Below are 20,443 nucleotides of genomic sequence, written 5' to 3' on the forward strand. Positions count from 1 at the left end.
AGCACCCCGCGGCATCCGTGGTACCTACACTAAGCTGCCGACTACAGCTACCAATAGCTGTCGCATGTGTACATCCAATTTATTACAAAAGAAAGCGTAAGCTTGCCTCCTTAGGAGAGTAAGGAGACAGGCTTCTGTTGGAAAGAGGGCACTTGAGAGAAAGGTGACTTCGCCATCTGCTTGCACGCTCCACGCACCCCGTATGACAGAAAAGCTTGGCTGAGATGCTTACAGCATATGCTACCCGCAGACTATTATTTCAGCAAGCCTGAGGGGTCTTTCAGGGCCCCTTAAAGCTGTTGGTTTTTGTTAGTAATTTGTTATGTATTGGTCTGTCATGACATGAAAAAAGGCCAAGCAAAAGAAAAGAGCCAAATGTGCATGACAGCATGAACCTGCACTTGAAAAGAGGACAGGGTTAAGTGTGCAGTTGTTCAAAACTAAGTTAAACTTCTGTCCTGTTTATGGAACTGCGAGATGTTGCCAATACTACCATAAATAGGCAATCTTTTTGTTTTGTTGTTGGAGTGTACAATTTGTGTTTTATGTATGCAATGCACGTTAAGTCCAGTATGAGTGATATATTCCACATCAATATTCACAGAGTTCTTGTGTTTGATACAGGGTACAATTCGCTGTGTCTTAGGGTACCACATTGTTATTAAAGGGACTGGCTATCATTTTTCAAGGACCTTTTATTCTGTAGCACTACAGAAAGCCTACCATTTAAGGTGTAAAATCATGCAATGGCTTCTCTGAAAAGTGAATACTAATTTTAAAACAGAAGTTTTTGATCTGCATAGCCTTTTCTTAACACTGTGCACAGATGCTGTCGAAAACACCGATTACTGGACGCGATGGTAATCTTGGAGGCCACGCATCAGTGCACCACTCTGTTCACTATGACTCCGTTCATTTGCACAAGGCACTTTTAAGCATTCGCTAGCTCAAGACAAACTACTCCCTCACGTAAAGATACATTAGCAGAAGCGCATAAAATATAATTTTAAGCTATACTATATTGTATCCAGGCAAAATAACTTTCGCTGTGCGGCTTTTTGCTCATGTGACAGTACACGGATTGGTTGCACTGTTTCACCGTAGGATGAGACTTGTCCATTCTTGCACCACTTTCAAAGCCAAATTAAAAATATATTTTTTTAGTTTATGGGGTACAAGCATGGTCGTATCCGTCAATACAACACTCAATCTTGTCATTCCCACCACAACAAAAGATAAGTTCCAAGTGGTAGACAATCCCTTTAAGTAGAAATATTATTCTAGCGTTACTTGAAGATGTGTTGAAAGCTAGTAACACCAAAAAATGATGCAGATGTGAGTAGGGTGGCAGTTACCTTGTTCATGAGGCTTGAAGGTGTCTCAAAGGAATGAAGAATGTTGCTCAGCTGGCCAAGACTGGTCATAGTGTAGTCATCCTGCTTGTATATCCATTCATCTTTGCTGCAAACCTGAAAACATTAGGCCCAAATGGTGCGCCAATTAGAAAGCTATCAGAGCATGACTTACCTGCCGCTGGACACAGCAAGCTGATTTTTTTTCGACAGTAAGCCACTCTTACTTTGCTGTTACATCTGCAGATATGTGCCCTACAAATATTAATAATGTACATAGATGAAACAAAGGAAAATGATACACATGTTAGCCCTTCCTTTGTTTATATTGTTCTCGCTCAATTCATGTGTGTGTTTTAGTGACAGTTGCAGTCAAATATCTAAAGTTAACACATAAATACTAGACCTTGGAATAGGTTTGCTGAACTTCACTGCATTAAACAAAGAGACCAGGACAATCTGTTATAAATGCAAGACTAACAAGCAAATGAGTGATGTGCATAAAGAGACCAGGACAATCTGTTATAAATGCAAGACTAACAAGCAAATGAGTGATGTGCAATATGCTATGACTATATAAATATCGGCTTTCTGTGCAAGATTATTGAAATTTTCACCGACCTGTTCATAATGCAGGTGTTCCTCACTGTAGCACACTTGATCCATAACCATGGGTCCATACATGTGGTAGGCAAAAGCCCGCATGTCCACAGAGAAGCAGATGTACGGAGACCCTCCAGTGACATTGTGCATCCACTCTAGTGCACGGTTCTGGAACAACGCAAATCTTGTACACTAGATGGGGTGAAATTCTGCCTCCATGTCTGCAAATATCTTAGACAGTAATTTAAATTTAACAACACTTTAACCCATAACAGCAGTTGGCTGCTGTTATGACATGTGTCATGTGCGCTGCTATAGATGAGAAAAATGAGCAAGGAATATCAGCCACTTACCACAGGCACCTGTGGTATACATGTGGACAATGGTTGGTTAAAGGTTGATGCAGGTGTGGCACGGCAAGGGCCATAGTCTCCACTATAGTGTGTGTTCACCACAAGGAAATCGACATACCTAGAGAAAACAGATTCTTTAAAGAGCTGGGCATGTATAATGCTATTACACAGAAGGCAATACTAGAAAACAACAAAACGAAGATATAGCCCCAAACAACTTGTTTTGAAACCATGTAGGTAAGAACCATTGCATTATACGCTCCCGACCTGTTCCTTTCGACTGGTGACAACCTAGGAATTCAATACAAGGTTCGCTCACAGAACCAGCCTGTGCCTGTTCCCTCTGTGCTACTGCATTTCAACATATGGTTCCCAAGAGACGGCGATATTGAAAGAGGTTTGCCTCCATGATGTCACAGAGATGTGCTATACAACTCGGACAATTTTCATATATGTGCCAGCCTATTTCGCTCATTACTGTGATGTCATGGAGGCAAACCTCCTTCAATATTGCCGTCTCTTGGGAACTATGTTTCGGAATGCGGTAGCACAGAGGGTACAGGGAACCTAAGGACGCAGTGGCATGCTGTCCATCATGTCCATCTGGTTTTATGTTCGCACGTGCACACACACAGACAGAGAGAGAGAGAGTGCTCTCGATTGACCAACATTCACTGCGTTTAACTGTCACGGTGCATGGTTCAGCTGTAAAAGTATCAACACAAGCAGCATGAAAGCATTACACATAGTAGACTCACTTGTTCAGACTGTTCAGCAGGGCACCTGTATAAGCTGTTGGCTTATCGTAGTCGACAATCTGAAGGCTGAGCAGTACACACAAGCCATTGTTCTGGTACACATCGTGCAGTTCCTGCAGTGAATAAAGCTGTATGTCCAAGCAGGTTTTGATAGGCAGTACATGTGCGCACAGTGGTAACAACTCGATTTCAGTGGTACAGGCTGCCTCCCTGTCATAGTACTAGTACGAAGCTAGCTGCAACACTTTGCTAAGAAATTTCAAAAGGACTTCTTGGGCAAGTTGGTGCTTAAGATTCCTAGGTATACTTGAATGGGCAAGGTTCTGACTGGTGTTGTAGGAGTTGCGGGGTGCTTCTTGCATCGCGTAGATAGATTGGATTTTTACAAGTACGTGCTCCAGGAGGGAAGGTAGGCAGGCCTCAGGAGGGTACTTGAGGTTGTAACCCTGTGTCTAAAGGTCGGTCGCGTACCTGTTTTGCTTTCGTTTTGACAGCTCCGCGGCTCCCGCCTCCCAATTTTTGCACGTTTTTGCATAAGGACGCTTATGTAACTCAAAGGGGACCATTAAAAAATACTTTTGAAAAGTCACGAGGTGCGTGTACATATGAGAAGCCTGGTACGAGCGAACATACCACTACAGGAGAGCAAGCCGTACTTCACGACGGCCCTACTCCTCCCCCGGGAAAATCAGTGATCAATTGAAGGTAGAGCACCGTAAGGCGCGAGAACGGTATCGTCAGGCATGACTGACTCAGCACGAGCGCTGCAGGCGCGAGGAAGTGTGTCCGACGTACACCCAGCAACGAAAACAGCGCCCCGCGACTTCTACACCACAAGTCAGAACATTGCCCTTGAATGTGACGCGAGATAGATTTCGTGAAATACATTTAGTGATTGGCGCCTCACTGTCTTTTTTTCTGTACCTTTTCACGAAATGTATTTCGCGCCACATTCAAGTATAGCTAGGAAAACTTCGCTAAGGTTCGCTATCGGTAGAAAAGCTTGCCAAACACTTTTGTACTGCCGCGCACACGACAGCGCCACGACAAAACATAGCCATCGCAGGCATGCACCCAAGACGGTCGTGCACTTGTACATTCGTCGAAGCGGGTTTCCCGATGGCACTACTGCCGCCTGACCTGCAGTCGCGGTGACTTAAACAACAAAGCCGTGTCACGCACTACACCTTGCGTGAACGGCCCGTCTTTGGGAAGTGCCCTGTTACTGCTATTGTGTCGCTCCCGTTTCAGCGACCTGCGACATGTAGCTACATTCAGCAAATAATCGCAAGTGCGCTGCAACGTAGTTGATTATACTTTCGCCATGGTTTCGCTTTTAACACGTTGAAAAGCTTGGCAAGCGCGCGAACAGATGACGATGGCAATGGCGACGACGTCAGTGCATTGGCCAAACAGTACAAAAAAATCACCGCTCCTTCCAGTCCGTGAACATGGTCGGTCAGCGAAGCTATGTCATGCTATGTTATACCGGTGCCACACCACCACTTTCGATCGCGATGAAGCCAGATCCGGATCGAAATTCTCGACCGCGATTGGCTCCCTCGCGCAGCTTGAGCAAAGAAACCAATCGCGACCCAGAAATTTGATCCGGATCGAGCTTGATCGCGAAGCCATGCGACACTCATTAGTTTCACTGAGTGTTACACCATGCAAGTCAAACTTCGCAAGCAGTCTGCATTGTAAATCTTTTATTTCACCCATTCTTTCACCTCATTTTCGCTTTTGCGTGTTCCGGTAGGCAGCTTCTTCCTCGGGAGTACGCACTGCTCGTGGTGTTCCCATGGTTGTAGCTGGGGTGGAGTGTACGGAACCACTAATCCAAAGCTCCCTACAAAAATTTTTGTAGGAAACTCTATGGTATATTGGGCGCAATCGAAGCCCGGCCGCTTCTGGAGATGTGAGCGCTGTAATCGCTTTGACGATTTGCATGCCTGCCGGCACTTGCTGGCAGAAATGCCGGCAGCCACGCGCTCCTAGTATCGCGTTTCAATCGCTGGGCAAGTCTGTTCGTTGGCCGCAAGCCGCCAGCATAAACATTTCTTTCTCGACAAGGTGGAATCAATCGTCGATAAATTCGATGCCGATCAGGCTCGATCGCCGAAAATGCAGCATGTGACAACCGTATAAGATAGCATTCTCACAGGGGGAAAGGCAAAAGGGGTCACTCCGACCCCTTTCCCTCTGTTGAGCTCTTCTATTCCTCTCCTACGTCACGCGGCCCCTCTTTAGCGAAGTCCGACAACGACGGCACAGGGTCCGCATAAACAGCTTCGATGTACAAACGTACGCGGCTCGTCTATAAAGATGTGCATATATTTGCACCCTTCAGGGCTTATCTTGTCCCGCAACGATCGTCATCTGCCTTGATTTCGTTTCTTTTCTTGAAAACTCTGCGCTCGCTAATGTCACGTTGATAAATGCCGTTCCCGACTTGGAAGTACTGGGCACGCAGACAGATGACGATTACACGTACCATAGAGAAAGACATTCAACTAGAGGGGACACTCCCATAGACAGCGGCCGAATTGACCGTAGCGCACCAAGCGGATGGGATCAACACCTGATCCACACTTTCGATTTCAGGTGCGCGCGATTTGAACGCTATAGCTGCTACGCGTTACGCCGGCTTCCCTGATAGGCGTGGTATTTATTTTTGCTTCTACTGCTTGACCACGCACTATCTTGGTGAGGAATCGTTAGCAGCAGCAGTATAGTAGTAGTAGTAGTAGTAGTAGTAGCAGTAGTAGTAGTAGTAGTAGTAGTATAGTAGTAGTAGTAGTAGTAGTAGTAATTAGAGGGATCGCTGATATAAGCAAGGCACGCAGTGTACAACTGACAAATCACAATTACATGTACATCAACTGACTTTTCTTTTAAATTGATCCGTGCTGTATCATATTTGCTGCAACGACGTCGTACCTTCATCTTTCGCTCCAGCGAAGGCAGCTGCCGAGTGGAACGACTAACGTAGAGTAGCGCCAGACCGTCCAGTTTGCGTTCTCGCAGCTGGCGCGCGGTATCTTCGGCGCTTTCGCGTAGCGAGGAAAGTTGCAGCAGTCTCTCATGCACTGCCACCAGTACTCTAACGCCGCTCTCCTGTAGCTGGGCCAGGTAACCTGCGACACGAAGCAGCAACACTTTGTGCAACCACATTCCTGGACTTCGTGCCCGGACCATGGTCGCTCGACTCGGTAGTGCAAATTCTGAGGATGGCATCGGTTTCGAGATATGCGCCGTCAAACTTGCGATAAAAAATGCAATGTTGTTCCGCTTAATTTTGTAAGAAAGCGCTGTTTTATGCACTGAAGCACAAAATCACGGCAATATATTTCGTCGGTCTTTTTGAAAATTAATATCTATAGAAACCCTTTGTTGCCTTTTATTAGTGTTAAACCCCATTTCATAGTTGTTCTGTAGACAATTCCAAATGACGTGTTAACAATGTGCGCTTTGTTATGTGTCTGTATTTCGTTGCATTTGAATGTTATTATTCCCTACACCAATGCCACACACGGGCGCTGTAGGTACCGCAAATAAATAAATAAATAAATAAATAAATAAATAAATAAATAAATACGTGTAAAAAAGTTTTGAGCATTAGTTCCAAGTGGATCTGCCTTTAGAATTAACTCATAGACTACAACTCGCAAATTGAAACATGGGCTGTAAAGTAATTAAAAAAGTTACTTGGTGTAATTATGTTAATAATTCATTTGACCATTTTGGTTTCTCGCAGAAGTAATGCCCGCCACATCGAGTAATTTGTTTGAGTGGCTGAAATTGTGCTTCTGCCATTGGCAATTTTTAAATATCGGTTGCAGCTAAAAGAAAAAGCAGCTGGTATATGAAAGTCACAATCGGATATTTGTGTGCAGTTTCTCGGTCTATTTCTTCATTACAAGTGAAATACACTGTAACAATATGTCGCTTAACAATCAGCCCCTAAAGCGTTATCAACTTTTATATACAAGGTAACCACAAAACTGCCACGATGGGGCTTGTTGGTACTGCATTATGACTAAAGCACAAACAAACAAACAACAAATAGATAAAACACACCAGAGAGCATAATCTGGCATCCATTTTTTTTTACTTTTGTGCCAAGAAGGATGCCTATAACAAATAATTTATGTAAGTTTACCGGTTACAATGGCCAAATCATGGCTTTCGGAAAAACCACTCTGGACATTTGTCACAAACCGCACTAGAAGATAGAAGGGGACGCACGTTAGAGCGCAATGTGTTTTGCACTATAGCTGAATAACAGGCGAATAGCTGAGTAAGCAGTCTCGCATTGATTTCGTTGCAGCAGGTGTCTGGCTTCACTGAAGAAAGAGATCGCTTCGAGGTGCTCACCGTTTGGAAGAACACTAAGATCAGCGTTTCCAAACTGCCGCAGTGAGAAGACCACATGGGTGCAGTAGCTGGTCGTGACTGTCCGCGCGTTCTCCGTCCGTTCAGACAGCACGCACACCAGCGGGCGCTCGTGCTCTGCAGGGAAAGCAATTCAATTCCTGCATAAGCACGCGCCATTAAACCCTGAAACACTGTTCTAACTAATCATAGAAATACATCTCTACAAAATTACGTCGCCTCAAGAATCGCCAAAGAAAAAAAAAGAAAAGAAAAAGAAATCGTATCCTTGAAGCACAAATAGGGTTATCGGACTAATGAGTGTTTTTTTTTCTCCTTTCATTCCTAACAAGGCGCGCTGACAGCTACGCAGGGGATACGGCAAGGTCGCGCAAGGGGGCGTCTGTTTCTGGCACCGCCCAAAGTCTACAGTACACTGTGTACCCAAAGGTTGAATGTACTGGCGGCGAGAGAGCTCGTAGTGGCACCCCGTGGCAGCCGCGGTGTCTACGCTACGCTTTCAATTTTGGAGGCCATGCGCAGGAGGCGCAGCAACGCGTAACTGTCGTGTGTGCATATACTGGCGGTGCAAATGTAAAATGGTGTCTCCGTAATTTCGACACACACACACACACACACACACACACACACACACACACACACACACACACACACACACACACATATATATATATATATATAACTCAGATGGACAATAATTGTAATATTGAGAATGTTCTCGCGATCACAAAATCAGCTACAAAATCGCTGTAATGGGTCCAACTGCTTGCGATGACGCTGCATGACGACAATGTGGAAGCGAAAGTAAGCGACTTTTTCACTGATTTTGACACAAGACTGTAACTTCCCTGCTACATGCAATGCAAAAACTTTTGCTCACATCCTCGTTAACAGATCCGCAACGTTTCCTTACTGTGTTAAAAAAAGTGTTTCATGGTTAAAGGCCGAAAATTGGCCGGAAAATTTATTTTCAGTTTTCTCATTCTTGCCCTTCCAAGACCTTTCATTTACTTAAGATTCATTCTATAAAATACCAAGACCTTTCACTTTCGTAACATTTTACAAGTTTTGTCCCAATAAAAATGCTATGGGATGTTTTTCCTTGATTTCTCAAGACAGTTTTCGTGCCCTTTGTGGTGTGGAAGAGTAATATTTTGTTCTACTTGGGCTATCGTTCTAATTTTTTCCCTAAAAAGATGAATTGATGTGGTGTGTCGGCAAGTAAATTTTATAATACTTTCTCGAATAAATTTTCAAAATGATTCTTTTCCTTAGTATGAAGGGGGCATCTTTTTGTGACTAAGTTTGACAACCTCCAACTTCGCTACAAAATGACCTAAAGCAACGACTTGCGACAAGCTATGGATGTTCAGAATCGTTTCTGTGTGCTGTACTTTATCGTGCGAGTGGATGTATATTGGGGAATTAGGCCACAAACAAATAACATCCTGTTTTGGATATCATAAAAATATTAATCCTAGAAAAAAAAATCGGTTTTTGGAATCAGCACAAAGTGGGAACTGTCTCAGTAAATGGGACAAATATATGCTTCGCGCTACTTGAAAGAAACGAGTATAGACCGTTTGCAGCCCTGCTGCGTGGACGCTGCCACCTTTAAGAACACGTGGTCACGTCACCATTGAGCGCCTTCTGGATTCCCTTTCCCCATGGCGGACGACGCGCTGAGTAAATTATGGGGACGCAAGCGTTGGGGCCCCGTAATCTAAATCTCTCTAATGAAGAAAAACGTTGTTTTCGGTCTCTGGGTGAACTATTATTCGGCAGCAATGCAACGTCTTCGAGGAAAGTGCAAATGGAAGGTTAGTGCTCGTAATAATTTACATATGGTCATATATATCTTAGGCTGATATCTATTAGTCGCAGCGCATGAGTGAATACTACAAGTCGTCGAGTGTGCATACTCAGATGAAGCGATACACGGCTTCTATTTTCTCGCAACAGCAAATAGCTCTTACCGACTAAGTAATGTGAAATCGACCGTGACGGTGGTTATGTGCGATCACGCCAACCAGCCTGTAGATGATATTGCTTTCATTGCCGTTAAATATCTGTCTCTGTCGTTTTCGCTGCCTCTCGTAACTATCGGCTCTTCTGAATATGCAAGAGACTGATAGCCCCTGGAGATGCGTAAGAGGCGCGAGCGATCAGAGCTATACATATACATGAAGGTTTGCCCACTTTGCTACATGCAGTTTTAAAGCAAAGCTTTCTTTGCGAACACTGCCGGACTTTCCTGACCGTGGCTGCTGGGAGCTACTGCTGTCTTGCCGGGTATCTCACACTTAACAATGAAAAAAAGAAAGAAAGAAAAACGAATTACGTGCCCGACGGTGGGATCGAACTTCGGTGCGCCAGCACACAAGCCCGATGATTTAAACATTAGGTCGTGCGCAATCGTTGTATACGCTTCCATCGTTCCAACAACCAACTATCTCTTTGAGATGATTGACGCGAGTGTCTCACTGCGTAGCACGGGTGCACATGCGTGCGCATCAGTTTTCTTTGCGCCGCAGACGCAGCTAACGACAAGAACAAAAGGGTCCCCTCACATAGATTCCAAGATAGGCGTTGGAGCTGCATAATCTTTTACATTAGCTTGTCGGCCTCCAAGTTAGTCATTCACATAAAATATAAATAAATAAATAAAGAATAAAGGAAAAGTCAGACATCCACCCGTTTCCCTTTATTCATTACTTCTCTCCACCTTGCGGGTTTCCGCAGAACTACTACGTCATAAATAAATAAAGGATCGAAGTACTGTTAAATGTTTTGCGCTTCAACAAAACAGCAGTCAGTAAAACGTTCTTGATTTATCATCGTGACTACATGCTCAGTCTACTAGTTACGTGTGCGTACGAGTGCTGACTCATCGTCTCCGCCTGGGTACGAAAGGACACCCAAGAGTCCCTAGCTCACTCACGCTCGTGACTGGTTCATATCGCATTCATATCGGAGCTAAACATCATTTCTAAAAGCAGAGCAGCCTAATCTGTAGAACTACTCATTCATCTACAACAAATTAATTATCTCTCTTTAGCCTTGCGACTCCAAAGCCACAATGTCGCCACGACGGTTATGTGTGCAATACAATATCCCATACAGTGAATAGAGTTAGCGTAAGCCGATTCCCCATTTGTGGCGATTCAGGCATTTGGCTGTACTCAGAAGGCTCTTGGTCACACTTTAAAGGCGTCGTATGACGTAGAAACGGGCAGCGCAATCCCTTTTGCGCTTTGCAAACTAAGCCCTTCCGTATCACGCGGTATATCGAAGCACCCCAGAAAGGAGGGGCTTTGGGGAAAGAGGGTACGAAAAGGCGGGCGAGAAATCATTTTCCCGTCAGTTGCTTGGCTGCGCCAGAGATGTTCATATCATATGTAGCAGGCACGTACCCAGGATTTTTTTTCGGGGGGGGGCCCACCACCTCCATCATCATCATCACCACCACCACCATCATCATCATCATCATCATCATCATCATCATCATCATCATCACCGTCATCATCATCATCTTCATCATCATCATCAGCCTGTTCTTTGTCCACTGCAGGACGAAGGCCTCTCCCTGCGATCTCCAATTACCCCTGTCCTGCGCCAACCGATTCCAACTAGCGCCCGCGAATTTCCTAATTTCATCGCTCCACCTAGTGTTTTGTAGTCCTCGATTGCGTTTCCCTTCTCTTGGTACCCATTCTGTAACCCTAATGGTCCAACGGTTATCTAACCGGCGCATTACATGACCTGCCCAGCTACATTTTTTCCTCTTGATGTCAATTAGAATATCGTCTATACCCGTTCGCTCTCTGATCCAAACCGCTCTCTTTCTCTCTCAACGTTATGCCTAGGAATCTTCGTTCGATCGCTCTTTGCGCGGTCCTTAACTTGCTCTGAAGTCTCTGCCCCATATGCCAGCACTGGCAAAATGCACTGATTGCACACCTTACTTTTCAATAATAATGGTAAGCTTCCAGTCAGGAGCTGGTAATGTCTGCCCTATGCGATCCAACCTATTTCTATTCTTCTGTGAATTTCCTTCTCATGATCAGGGTTCCCTGTGATTAATTGACCTAGGTAAACGTACTCCTTCAGTCTCTAGTGGCCGACTGGCGATCCTGATCTCTTGTTCCTTTGCCCGGCTATTTATCATTATCTTAATCTTCTGCATATTAATATTCAACCCCACTCTTACACTCTTTGTTAAGGTCGCCAATCATTTGTTGTAACTCGTCTGCATTGTTGTTGAAAAGAACATTGTCATCGGCAAACCGAAGGTTGCTGAGATATTTGCCGTCGATCTTCACTCCTAAGCCTTCCCAGTTTAATAGCTTGAATTCTAAGCACGCAGTGAATAGCTTTGGAGAAATTGTGTCTCCCTGTCTGACCCCTTTCTCTATAGGTATCTCCCTGCTTTTCTTATGTAGAATTAAGGTAGCTGTAGAACCTCTGTAGATATTCTTACGCGAAGGATGAGTCAGTAAGACGAGAAACTGTTTACAGATTATATTTACAACAACGGTTGCAGCGCTGACCGGTTAGATTCACAGCGCGAGCCCAGTTCTTTCTTCCTCCTCTTTTCTAGAGTGATGGCGCCTACGCGCCTCGTTCAAACAAACAAATATCACACGCATGTAGCCATATTTTCCAAGCTTCTTACGTTTTTTACGTAAGCGTTCTGTACTCCTTGATTACGTAGTGCCTCTACGATTGCTGGTATCTCTACTGAATCAAATGCCTTTTCGTAGTCTATATAAGCCACATAGAGAGGCTTATTGTACTCTGCAGATTTCGCGATAACCTGATTGATGACATGGATGTGATCCATTGTAAAGTATCTCTTCCTGAAGCCAGCCTGTTCCCTTGGTTGACAAACTCCAGTGTTGCCCTTATTCTATTGGAGATTATTTTGGTAAATATTTTATATAATACTGGGAGCAAGCTAATGGTCCCATAATTTTTCAATTCTTTAACGTCTCCTTTTTTGTAGATTAATAGAATGTCTGCATTCTTCCAGTTTTCTGGGACCCTTGCAGTCGATAGACACTTCGTATAAAGAGCCGCCAGTTTTCCAAGCATTATGTCTCCTCCATCTTTGATTAAATCGACTGTTATTCCACCTTCTCCTCCCGCTCTTCATCGTTTGATGTCTTGCAGGGCCCTTCTGAACTCATCGCTAGTTATAGGAGAGTTTCTGTATCCTGTTCATTACTGTGTCTAAGTGAGGTATCGTGACTCCTCTGGGTACTGTATACAGGTCAGCTTAGAATTTTTCCGCTGCTTTTACTATATCTTCGAGATTGCTGATGATATTATCCTTCTTATCTTTTAGTACATAGATCATGGTTTGTCCTATGCCAGGTTTCGTTTTTACTGATTTCAGGCGGCGTTCATTTTTTAAGGCTTCTTCATTCTTTCTCATGTTATAGTTTCGAATATCAGTTATTTTCGCCTTGTTGATCAGTTTTGACAGTTCCGCGAATTGCGTAACGCTGTGCGGCCGCCAGTCCCATACAACCGCGTAGAGCGCAGGACTCTGCGATTCTAGACGTACTGCGCTCACCGCGAAAGGTTAGAAAAACACCCACATAAGCACAGCAGAGAAGCGGCTGCGTGAGGCGGTTCGACCGATAACTGTAGAAGCATCATTCAAAACAAGCAATTGTTCTCCACTTCCGGCGGCGTTTTCTCTATTTCCTTTTTAAATAAAAAGATGTTGATCCATAAATATTCTCATGAACAACGGTTAACTTTTTTATTATTCGCTTTTGCTCGCAGTTTAGTTGTTGCCTTGGCTCTCTCCCATAGTAGATCGCTTAATTTCTCAACTCCTTGCGATTTTTGTTTCCAGTTGACAATTTTGCACGAAAAGTGCTATACAATTAGGAAAAAACAGAAGAGGTAACGGGCGACAGTCATCTTGGTTATGGGTTTAAGGGTTATTGCAGGGTTTCATGATGGACGCTCTTTCACATTATTTTATTTCCCACCTTATCTAACCCATATCACGTGTATATGGTTCCGGGCAGCCAGTTGATTTCGGGGGGGGGGGGGGGGGGGGAGGGCCCGGGCCCCCCCGGGCCCCCCCTTGGGTACGTGCCTGATATGTAGTCTAGGTGGGGTGGGAGGGCGTTCTCATGCTGCCTTCCTGATTTGATCGGTATGAATACATGGCCTCGGACAGACGCCACTGCATGAAGCTTCGAGTGAAAGAAGCACAACTATGTTATACAGCATGCTTATAGCACCATAAATATTAACAAAGTGAGAAAAGTGAAGCTATGAAATGCAATATTGTTTTTAAGTTGCCCCTGAGATGACTGCACAGAAGGCGAAATAGTATTACTATTATTTACCATGCACGCGGATTGATTTGCAGCCAGGTTAAGACTGCGCCTCAAAAATAAATGTTGACCTTTGGTAGTTGCCGAAGGGCCTGATTGCCGCTATAAGAATGCACACATGAACAAACAACAACGCCTTGCATTGTCGGCGTTGTCTGCTTTCAACGGCAAATAATTAAGTCTTTCGAATCATGTGGTTGGATCAAACGTTTACTGACACGATAAGCCTACAGTTTCGGTTTGCAAAAGATCGTTCATTCTGGAAAGCTTACCAAGCTTATTCTGACAGAGTTATCGTATAATAAGAGTGTGGTACTTTATGATCCCAATGTGGTGCTTTGTACAATACGCGTCAGTGCGCATGCGCGTGTACGCGCAGCACAGCCTGTTGCCTTGCCTGTGGGCTTCGGCGTAGCGCCTGTTTCGCAAGCCGAAATGTTACGGCGAAGATTATCGTTATACTGAGCAATTCTCGCATACAAAGGGTGTAAGCCATAATCGCATCTTGTGCTGTGCGCCATGTACACGATGAGGGTGCGTACCTTTTCCATGTGGCATGCATCGCCTGGCGGGTTCGGCCTTTTCTTCGTCCCTCTCTTCGGACAAAGAACGCCCTGCAAATAAAGGGTCCTCATATCTTATAGCGGTTAAGTATACGTTCTGTCTCTGGGCGTCTGACTGTCCAGAAGTTATGGTGACCATTCACTGCGGTAACCCTAACCAATTTTTTCATAATGATAGTTACATCTTCTGCTTAATGCAGGGTCTGTAACTCAGTTACATTTGTCCTTTTTTTATTACGGCAAGCATTGTTTATTATTACAATAAAGACATGACATTTATTTATTGTAAATAAATAAATGTCTGTAGGTGCGGTTGTAGCTTCTATTTGTTTTGTTTTAACGCTTTTTTCACGCCGTGCCAAGTGGGACCACAGGTGCGACTCGTTCACCAGGACTTTGATGCCACGTGGGCAAAGTAAACTTTGCGTGACGCCGCATTCGTTTCGCGGACTGCAGTCACCTACTTTGTCAACGTCACTGTTTTATCGACAACTGTTTTTTGTCAGATAGAAGCGAAGTAAAAAGAAAAGAAAAAAAAGGGAGAGAAAGAAAAAGTTCGCAGAGGATTGTGAACGCATTCGTGGACCTGCTACACTATGGAGCACATGCAAAAGACCTCTTACCTTCGCCAGCTCTAGACTTATCAGCTGGAAGAAAAACAAAGGGGAATTTTTTTTTTTTCAATTTCAGCAGGAAGTCGCAGATTCGCCAGAAAGGCGAAGCATTGATAGCGATAGCACATTATTAGGAAATTGCACGAAGTAACCTGGATGATGACATGTTGTTAAGCTAATTGGTGCTTACTTAGTGACATACTGTAGCGCGAAGGCACAATCACAAAGGGGACAGTCGTCAAAGGCGCTAACAACTATTGCTACATGAAGTAAGCTTCATAGCTTTGAGGCTGTATAAAGTGCAGTGAACATTCGCTTACTAAATAAACAGGCATCCTGTAACACGCGCAAAAAAAAAAAAAGACATGAATAGGTCTCACTGGATGATCGCCAATGCTCACTAGCTTTCATAACGGCGGTGTGACGAGGAGTGCTGGCAGCGAGCAGCGCGCGTGCTTGCTGCAAAGCGTAAATTTCGTGCCGCCGTTCGCTTCACCATCTTAACTATGCCGCGTCTCCAAAACTAAGATTACGTGACCTCCAACACTGGGCAACTAGGCGAGCACGAAGCCCACCAGACGTCTCGGATCGCCCTACCCCTTGCACGCTCGCCCTTCGAGGTACCCGCAGCAGATGACCTCCAACATAGGCGCGCTGGCCGTGTATATGCGCTCGGCCGCCCAGGCAGCCACGACCGGGCTAGAGGAGCAGACGCGCGCTCTATTGCTCTAACCCGGCCATGAGACAGTGCGCACTCGGTCACGTGACCTCACACATTAGGCGCTTTAACAAAGCAAATACTGCCATTAAACGGATATGAGGAACTCTCTTAGAGTAAAACTGTGCTATCATTTCGTGCCTATTAGACCAAAGTTTAGCGGCGGGTGACGCTGCTTGTCCGATTTAGTCATTCAAAACTCGCACCTACACCTACTTCCACCCACCTACACTATACCGTCTGCTGTCGCATTGCACCACGCTCTACCAACAAGACCGACTCCCGTGCTCTCCTACGGTCGCTCGATGAAAAGGTACATGGTGTGCCCAAGGTGTGCCTTTCAATCGAACGGATGCTTTGTAGCATACGTATCGAGGCAATGCTTCGGTTCATGCTGCACCGTCTAACCGTAATCTGTCGAAAACTGCTGAATGTGCACAGACAAAATGGTTTCCTCCTATTCTAGGAGTGTATACTGTAATGATGAATTTCATTTTCAATTTTAAATACAAAGCATTTTTTTGTTGCTTAGTAGGAGTCAAGGTCAACCGCGAGGCCGTCCAAGGTCACTGAGTTTGTTGCCGATGCGCTCTCCCACGGGCCCACTTGAACGCTGCTACTGGTTCGGCGCCTTCTCTCTTTGCTCCACTTGCTGGCACGCACAAACAGAGCTGTCTCGGTTGCGCTAGCTGCGCAATGTCGCGCTTAAGCCACTACTTGCAGACACAAGAATTGGCCCTCGAATTCATCAAGCGTAAGAGGAGCGCAAGAGCGCAAGGGCTCTGCAGAGACTGCAGATGTGTGCGATACATATCAAAGCGGCGAGGCAGGAGGCAGAGCGACGGGCCTACGAGATACGCGCTGCCAACGAACAGCGGCACGCCATGCGAACGGCCGCTGAACAGGTCGACAGATCAAGTGGCGCCGATTGGGCAACAGCCACTTGCGGGACACCGACGCGTACTTTCAAAAGCGACTTGTCAAAGACGAAATTGGTGCGGCACGTAGCGTCTGCGACCACCTCTAGTTCCAATAGCACGTCGTCAGGATGTCACGGACCGCGCATGTGGGGGTCCTCGCGAGCGGGCGTTTCGTCGGGAGGAAGTGAGTTCGTTCGGGCTTTGTGCCACGGGCTAGAGAAAAATGCTTCGGATTGACTTAACCATCGACGATGGTTTCTGTCGTAATGTTCCTGCTTTCTTCGTCACCGAACCCACAACTTTGCATTACGCGTGCTCATCGGAGGGATGGTGCCGCGGTAGGGCACCGCGCGGTAGACTAGAGTACCGCATGCGTAATGGAATGTGGGTTCGGTCCCCACCAGCGGCAAGTTATCTTTTTTAGCCGCTTTCATTTTTCTTTGCCTTATTACCTCTACATTTCAATTAAACATAACGATTAACTTCTCCTACGCTTTCTCTGGCTTCAATTTTTTGTCATTTCGTATGATTGTGACAAATAGCTAACTATCCTAATTTGCTGAATCTGCGACGCCAGACTTCAAGGCGGCAATCCCACACATTTTGCCTTACGCCTTTTATGACATGCCAAGGCGACAATCAAACATATTTGCCTACCTACCATTAAATAGGCCTAATATAGCAATATAATTTATATTATACTCCTTTGTTAAGCGCACAGTGGGGTCCAGCAGTCCGACAGCGGCGGGAGACGATGACGTACCCTGTTGTGCCTGGCGGACGGCGCGCAGGCGTGCAAACGGCTCGCCGCACACTCCCTCGTAGTCGTCGTGGTCCACGTCGAACGCGGCCACACACGCGCCGGGTAGATGCAACACGGCGCGGGAAACCTGCGTGACGTGGGTCGAGGAAAGGCATAGTGGATGGTAGCAGACGGCAACGTGTTCGGCAGACCACGCTGTCAGGCTAGACCGTGAAGTACGGGGAAAGCTATAAGACCGGCGCTCCTCTTGTTCCTCTCTGCTCATCCGTGCTTATTTGTGCGCTGGGAAGATGTTTCATAAGGCTACTCACAACCAAATAGCCCAGCTGTCCACGCTAAGCTATAAGACCCAGCTTTACTTCTAGGAGCCGACAGGGAAAACGAATTCTCAGACGCAGTGGGCATGCCGGAGAGACTGAGTGAGGTAAATGGAACAGTGTTGTACGCATAGTTGCGGGAGGTGAGAGTCGAGTTGCCGAGGGCAGCGGAGGTTAAGCGTCGTAAAGCGCTACTTCGTCACACGAGCTTTATCATAACACCCCTGATAAGTTGTGCCAGCAGTCTGTTTTGGGTGCCCCAGGATCCATTGTGGAGCGTTATTTGAGCGCAATATTTCCTTCTATGCTGAGGAACATCTATTTGCTTCATTCGGTGGAGCTGGATAGCTTTGAACCAATGCGCGCTTGGTGAATATGGGGGCACGTAAGCCTTTACCAAATGGGTGACAGATAACTGCATTTGGAAACAACATTTCTCGATCGGTGCTATTGACGAATGAGTGCTACAGCGCTTACCGCCAACCTGAAATAGAGTTACTGTACATGCTCCCTTCTAGGTTAAAGCTTTAACCTGGAACGCTGGAGTATTGGTACATACATCTCTTTGAGAGAAAACGAAGACGGGACGAGGAGGTATTTGGTGAAGCACTGCGTGTATTACAACAGTGGTGCGTTCGTAGAGGATTGGGTCCCGCTAACCGTACCAGTATATGCGCTCTACTGATGTGTTTGAACTTTGTGCCGGCAATATATATAGACATGATTGATTCGATGCATGTAGCCAACGCGTATATATACATTATTATTCGTGCAAGCAAAATGTTCACAGGTTCGGTGTAGTGTGCTCACCTTGACGGCGAGCAGGTCAGCCGTCTCGTGACTCTCAATCTGCTCGCCCTGTGACCCCATGTACGCCAACGAAGCCTGTCCCGTGCTGCCAACTACAGCAGGCCACGGCGGCTGCTCGCAGATCTGCAACGCCGCCGTCAGTTTTTGGAATAAATTATGATGCAGAGAGCAGAGCTTGGGCTAATGTAAACAAATACAGGTGCTGAAGCAGAATACGTTTAATAATACCCAATGCCGGTCTTCTAAGTGCTGATGCTATTGTTGCCTCGAAGGTATTAATCTGCTTAGAAGTGCGATGTCAGGGAACGCTCTCAACACCTCGTGGTGGTGAAGGTCGCGTCAAAATGCGATCAGAACAAGCGCTCTCGGATCAGCTATTCTCTTCATCACAACCCATTTCTCCGCAGCCTCTTCCACAACGTTTCATTGCGAAGCACGTACACTGTCAAGAGAGCTGTCGAAAGTCAACACTCGTGTGGCGTAAAAGAAATGAAAAAGAGGGAAAAAAATACACCTCAAGCAACGGAAGTACCTGTGCGCCATTTTAAACGGACTATTCTTGCTCGCGGCGCTTCTCTTGCTGTAATGGTAGCTGCGGAATCATAGAACGTCCCTTCCTCTATTTGGTATGAATGCGTCGTGCGCTTGGCCTCAGCGAAAATCTTGACCGCGTACGCGCATAACCAAGCTGCTGGGCGACGCTAAAGAAAAAAAGAAGAAAGAAAGAAAAAGCAAGAAGGCACGAGCAGTAGCTGGGTTCCTAACAGCGAACCTTGAATTACGATCTTGACGTCGCATTCAATCATCATTTCTTTCCTCTCATCCATCCTTTCTCCGCTGCTCTTCCATCGTCAACACAGCTAAACCGATGTCCAGGCGCCAACCTCGTACAGTGATGTTACAGTGAGGTCAGAGTGCTCTTCTCCTACTTTGATTATCGACCAAAAGCCCAACGTGTTCAGTAGGGCGTTGTTCATTAAGAGGGTCACGACATGCGGTGATTTACCTGCATGTAGTTGACGGCACTGACGTCATCGCATGGAGCGCTGTAGTCCTTGTGCGAGCGGTAGAGCAAGGCCGCCATGCTGATGGAGAAGCACATGGTAGCCTGCTTGCTCCTATTTGCTTGCATGGCATCTATCCAGTTCATGACGACAGACTGCGAAGACAAGAAGCAACACCGCGATAAACCGCAAGGACACTGTCAACAGTAACAGAGCAAGCGAAGAAGCTTTCCTTCCTGCATACAAAGAAGGAATTACAGGCAACGAAAACTCTTTAGGGAGACAATAACTACAGAATGAGTGAACGCAAGGTTAAAATGAGAGAGGGAGAGAGATGTAATACAAGACGAATTTCGTGAATACAAACCGGTGCATTTCTTTAACGTGGAGGCGTAGCTGATGAGAAGTACCTTTGTATTCCCCATAGCTTTATATTTTCACCTTCGTTTTCTCCTCCTGGCATCTAGTCGTCCCCTCTTATCACACATTTACTCTCTGCTACTCACACACTTCGTACATTTGCTCTGCACGTTGTATGCAATGATGACTTGGGCTTGGAATGTTTTCATACGTTAGAATGTCGAAGTTGAAAAAGATCTGTGTGAAAGTGTGAGAAGCCGGTTACGTGGTAGAGGTAGAGAAGGGATGGGAGAGTTTAGAAGAACGTGTACAAAATTCAAAGAAACGTTACAATGTGGTGAACGTGGTTTGGACCATGGATCAGGGACCTCAAAGAGGTGCGACGTAGTGTTAACGCACTTCACTCCAGAAGGGTGCGCATTTGGGCTGTTTGGTTCGTGACTACGAGCAGAAAACAGCGCAAACCTACTGGACGAAGAGAAGGACACAGGCCACAGCACTGTGGTCTGTGTCCTTCTCTTCGTCCTGTCGGTTGGCGCTGTTTTCTGCTCGCA

At 45.8% G+C, this 20,443-nt stretch overlaps 1 protein-coding gene across 1 annotated transcript in view; it reads right to left on the reverse strand.

Annotated features, from left to right (window-relative positions):
• LOC126521557 (uncharacterized) overlaps positions 1–19,675 on the reverse strand; it is an 81,929-nt gene extending 62,254 nt beyond the window's left edge. The window contains exons 1-10 of the mRNA XM_055066068.1: positions 19,532–19,675; positions 18,526–18,648; positions 18,193–18,199; positions 14,363–14,434; positions 7,444–7,578; positions 6,007–6,203; positions 3,067–3,179; positions 2,309–2,426; positions 1,974–2,123; positions 1,356–1,469 (exon numbers count right to left, since the gene is read on the reverse strand). Coding sequence (XP_054922043.1) covers positions 1,356–1,469; positions 1,974–2,123; positions 2,309–2,426; positions 3,067–3,179; positions 6,007–6,203; positions 7,444–7,578; positions 14,363–14,434; positions 18,193–18,199; positions 18,526–18,648; positions 19,532–19,675 — 1,173 coding nt within the window. The remainder of the gene's footprint in view (positions 1–1,355; positions 1,470–1,973; positions 2,124–2,308; positions 2,427–3,066; positions 3,180–6,006; positions 6,204–7,443; positions 7,579–14,362; positions 14,435–18,192; positions 18,200–18,525; positions 18,649–19,531) is intronic.
• Between the last annotated feature and the right edge of the window lie 768 nt (positions 19,676–20,443).

This window comes from Dermacentor andersoni, chromosome 6, assembly GCF_023375885.2.
Source record: "Dermacentor andersoni chromosome 6, qqDerAnde1_hic_scaffold, whole genome shotgun sequence".
NCBI classification, from domain to species: Eukaryota; Metazoa; Arthropoda; class Arachnida; order Ixodida; family Ixodidae; genus Dermacentor; species Dermacentor andersoni.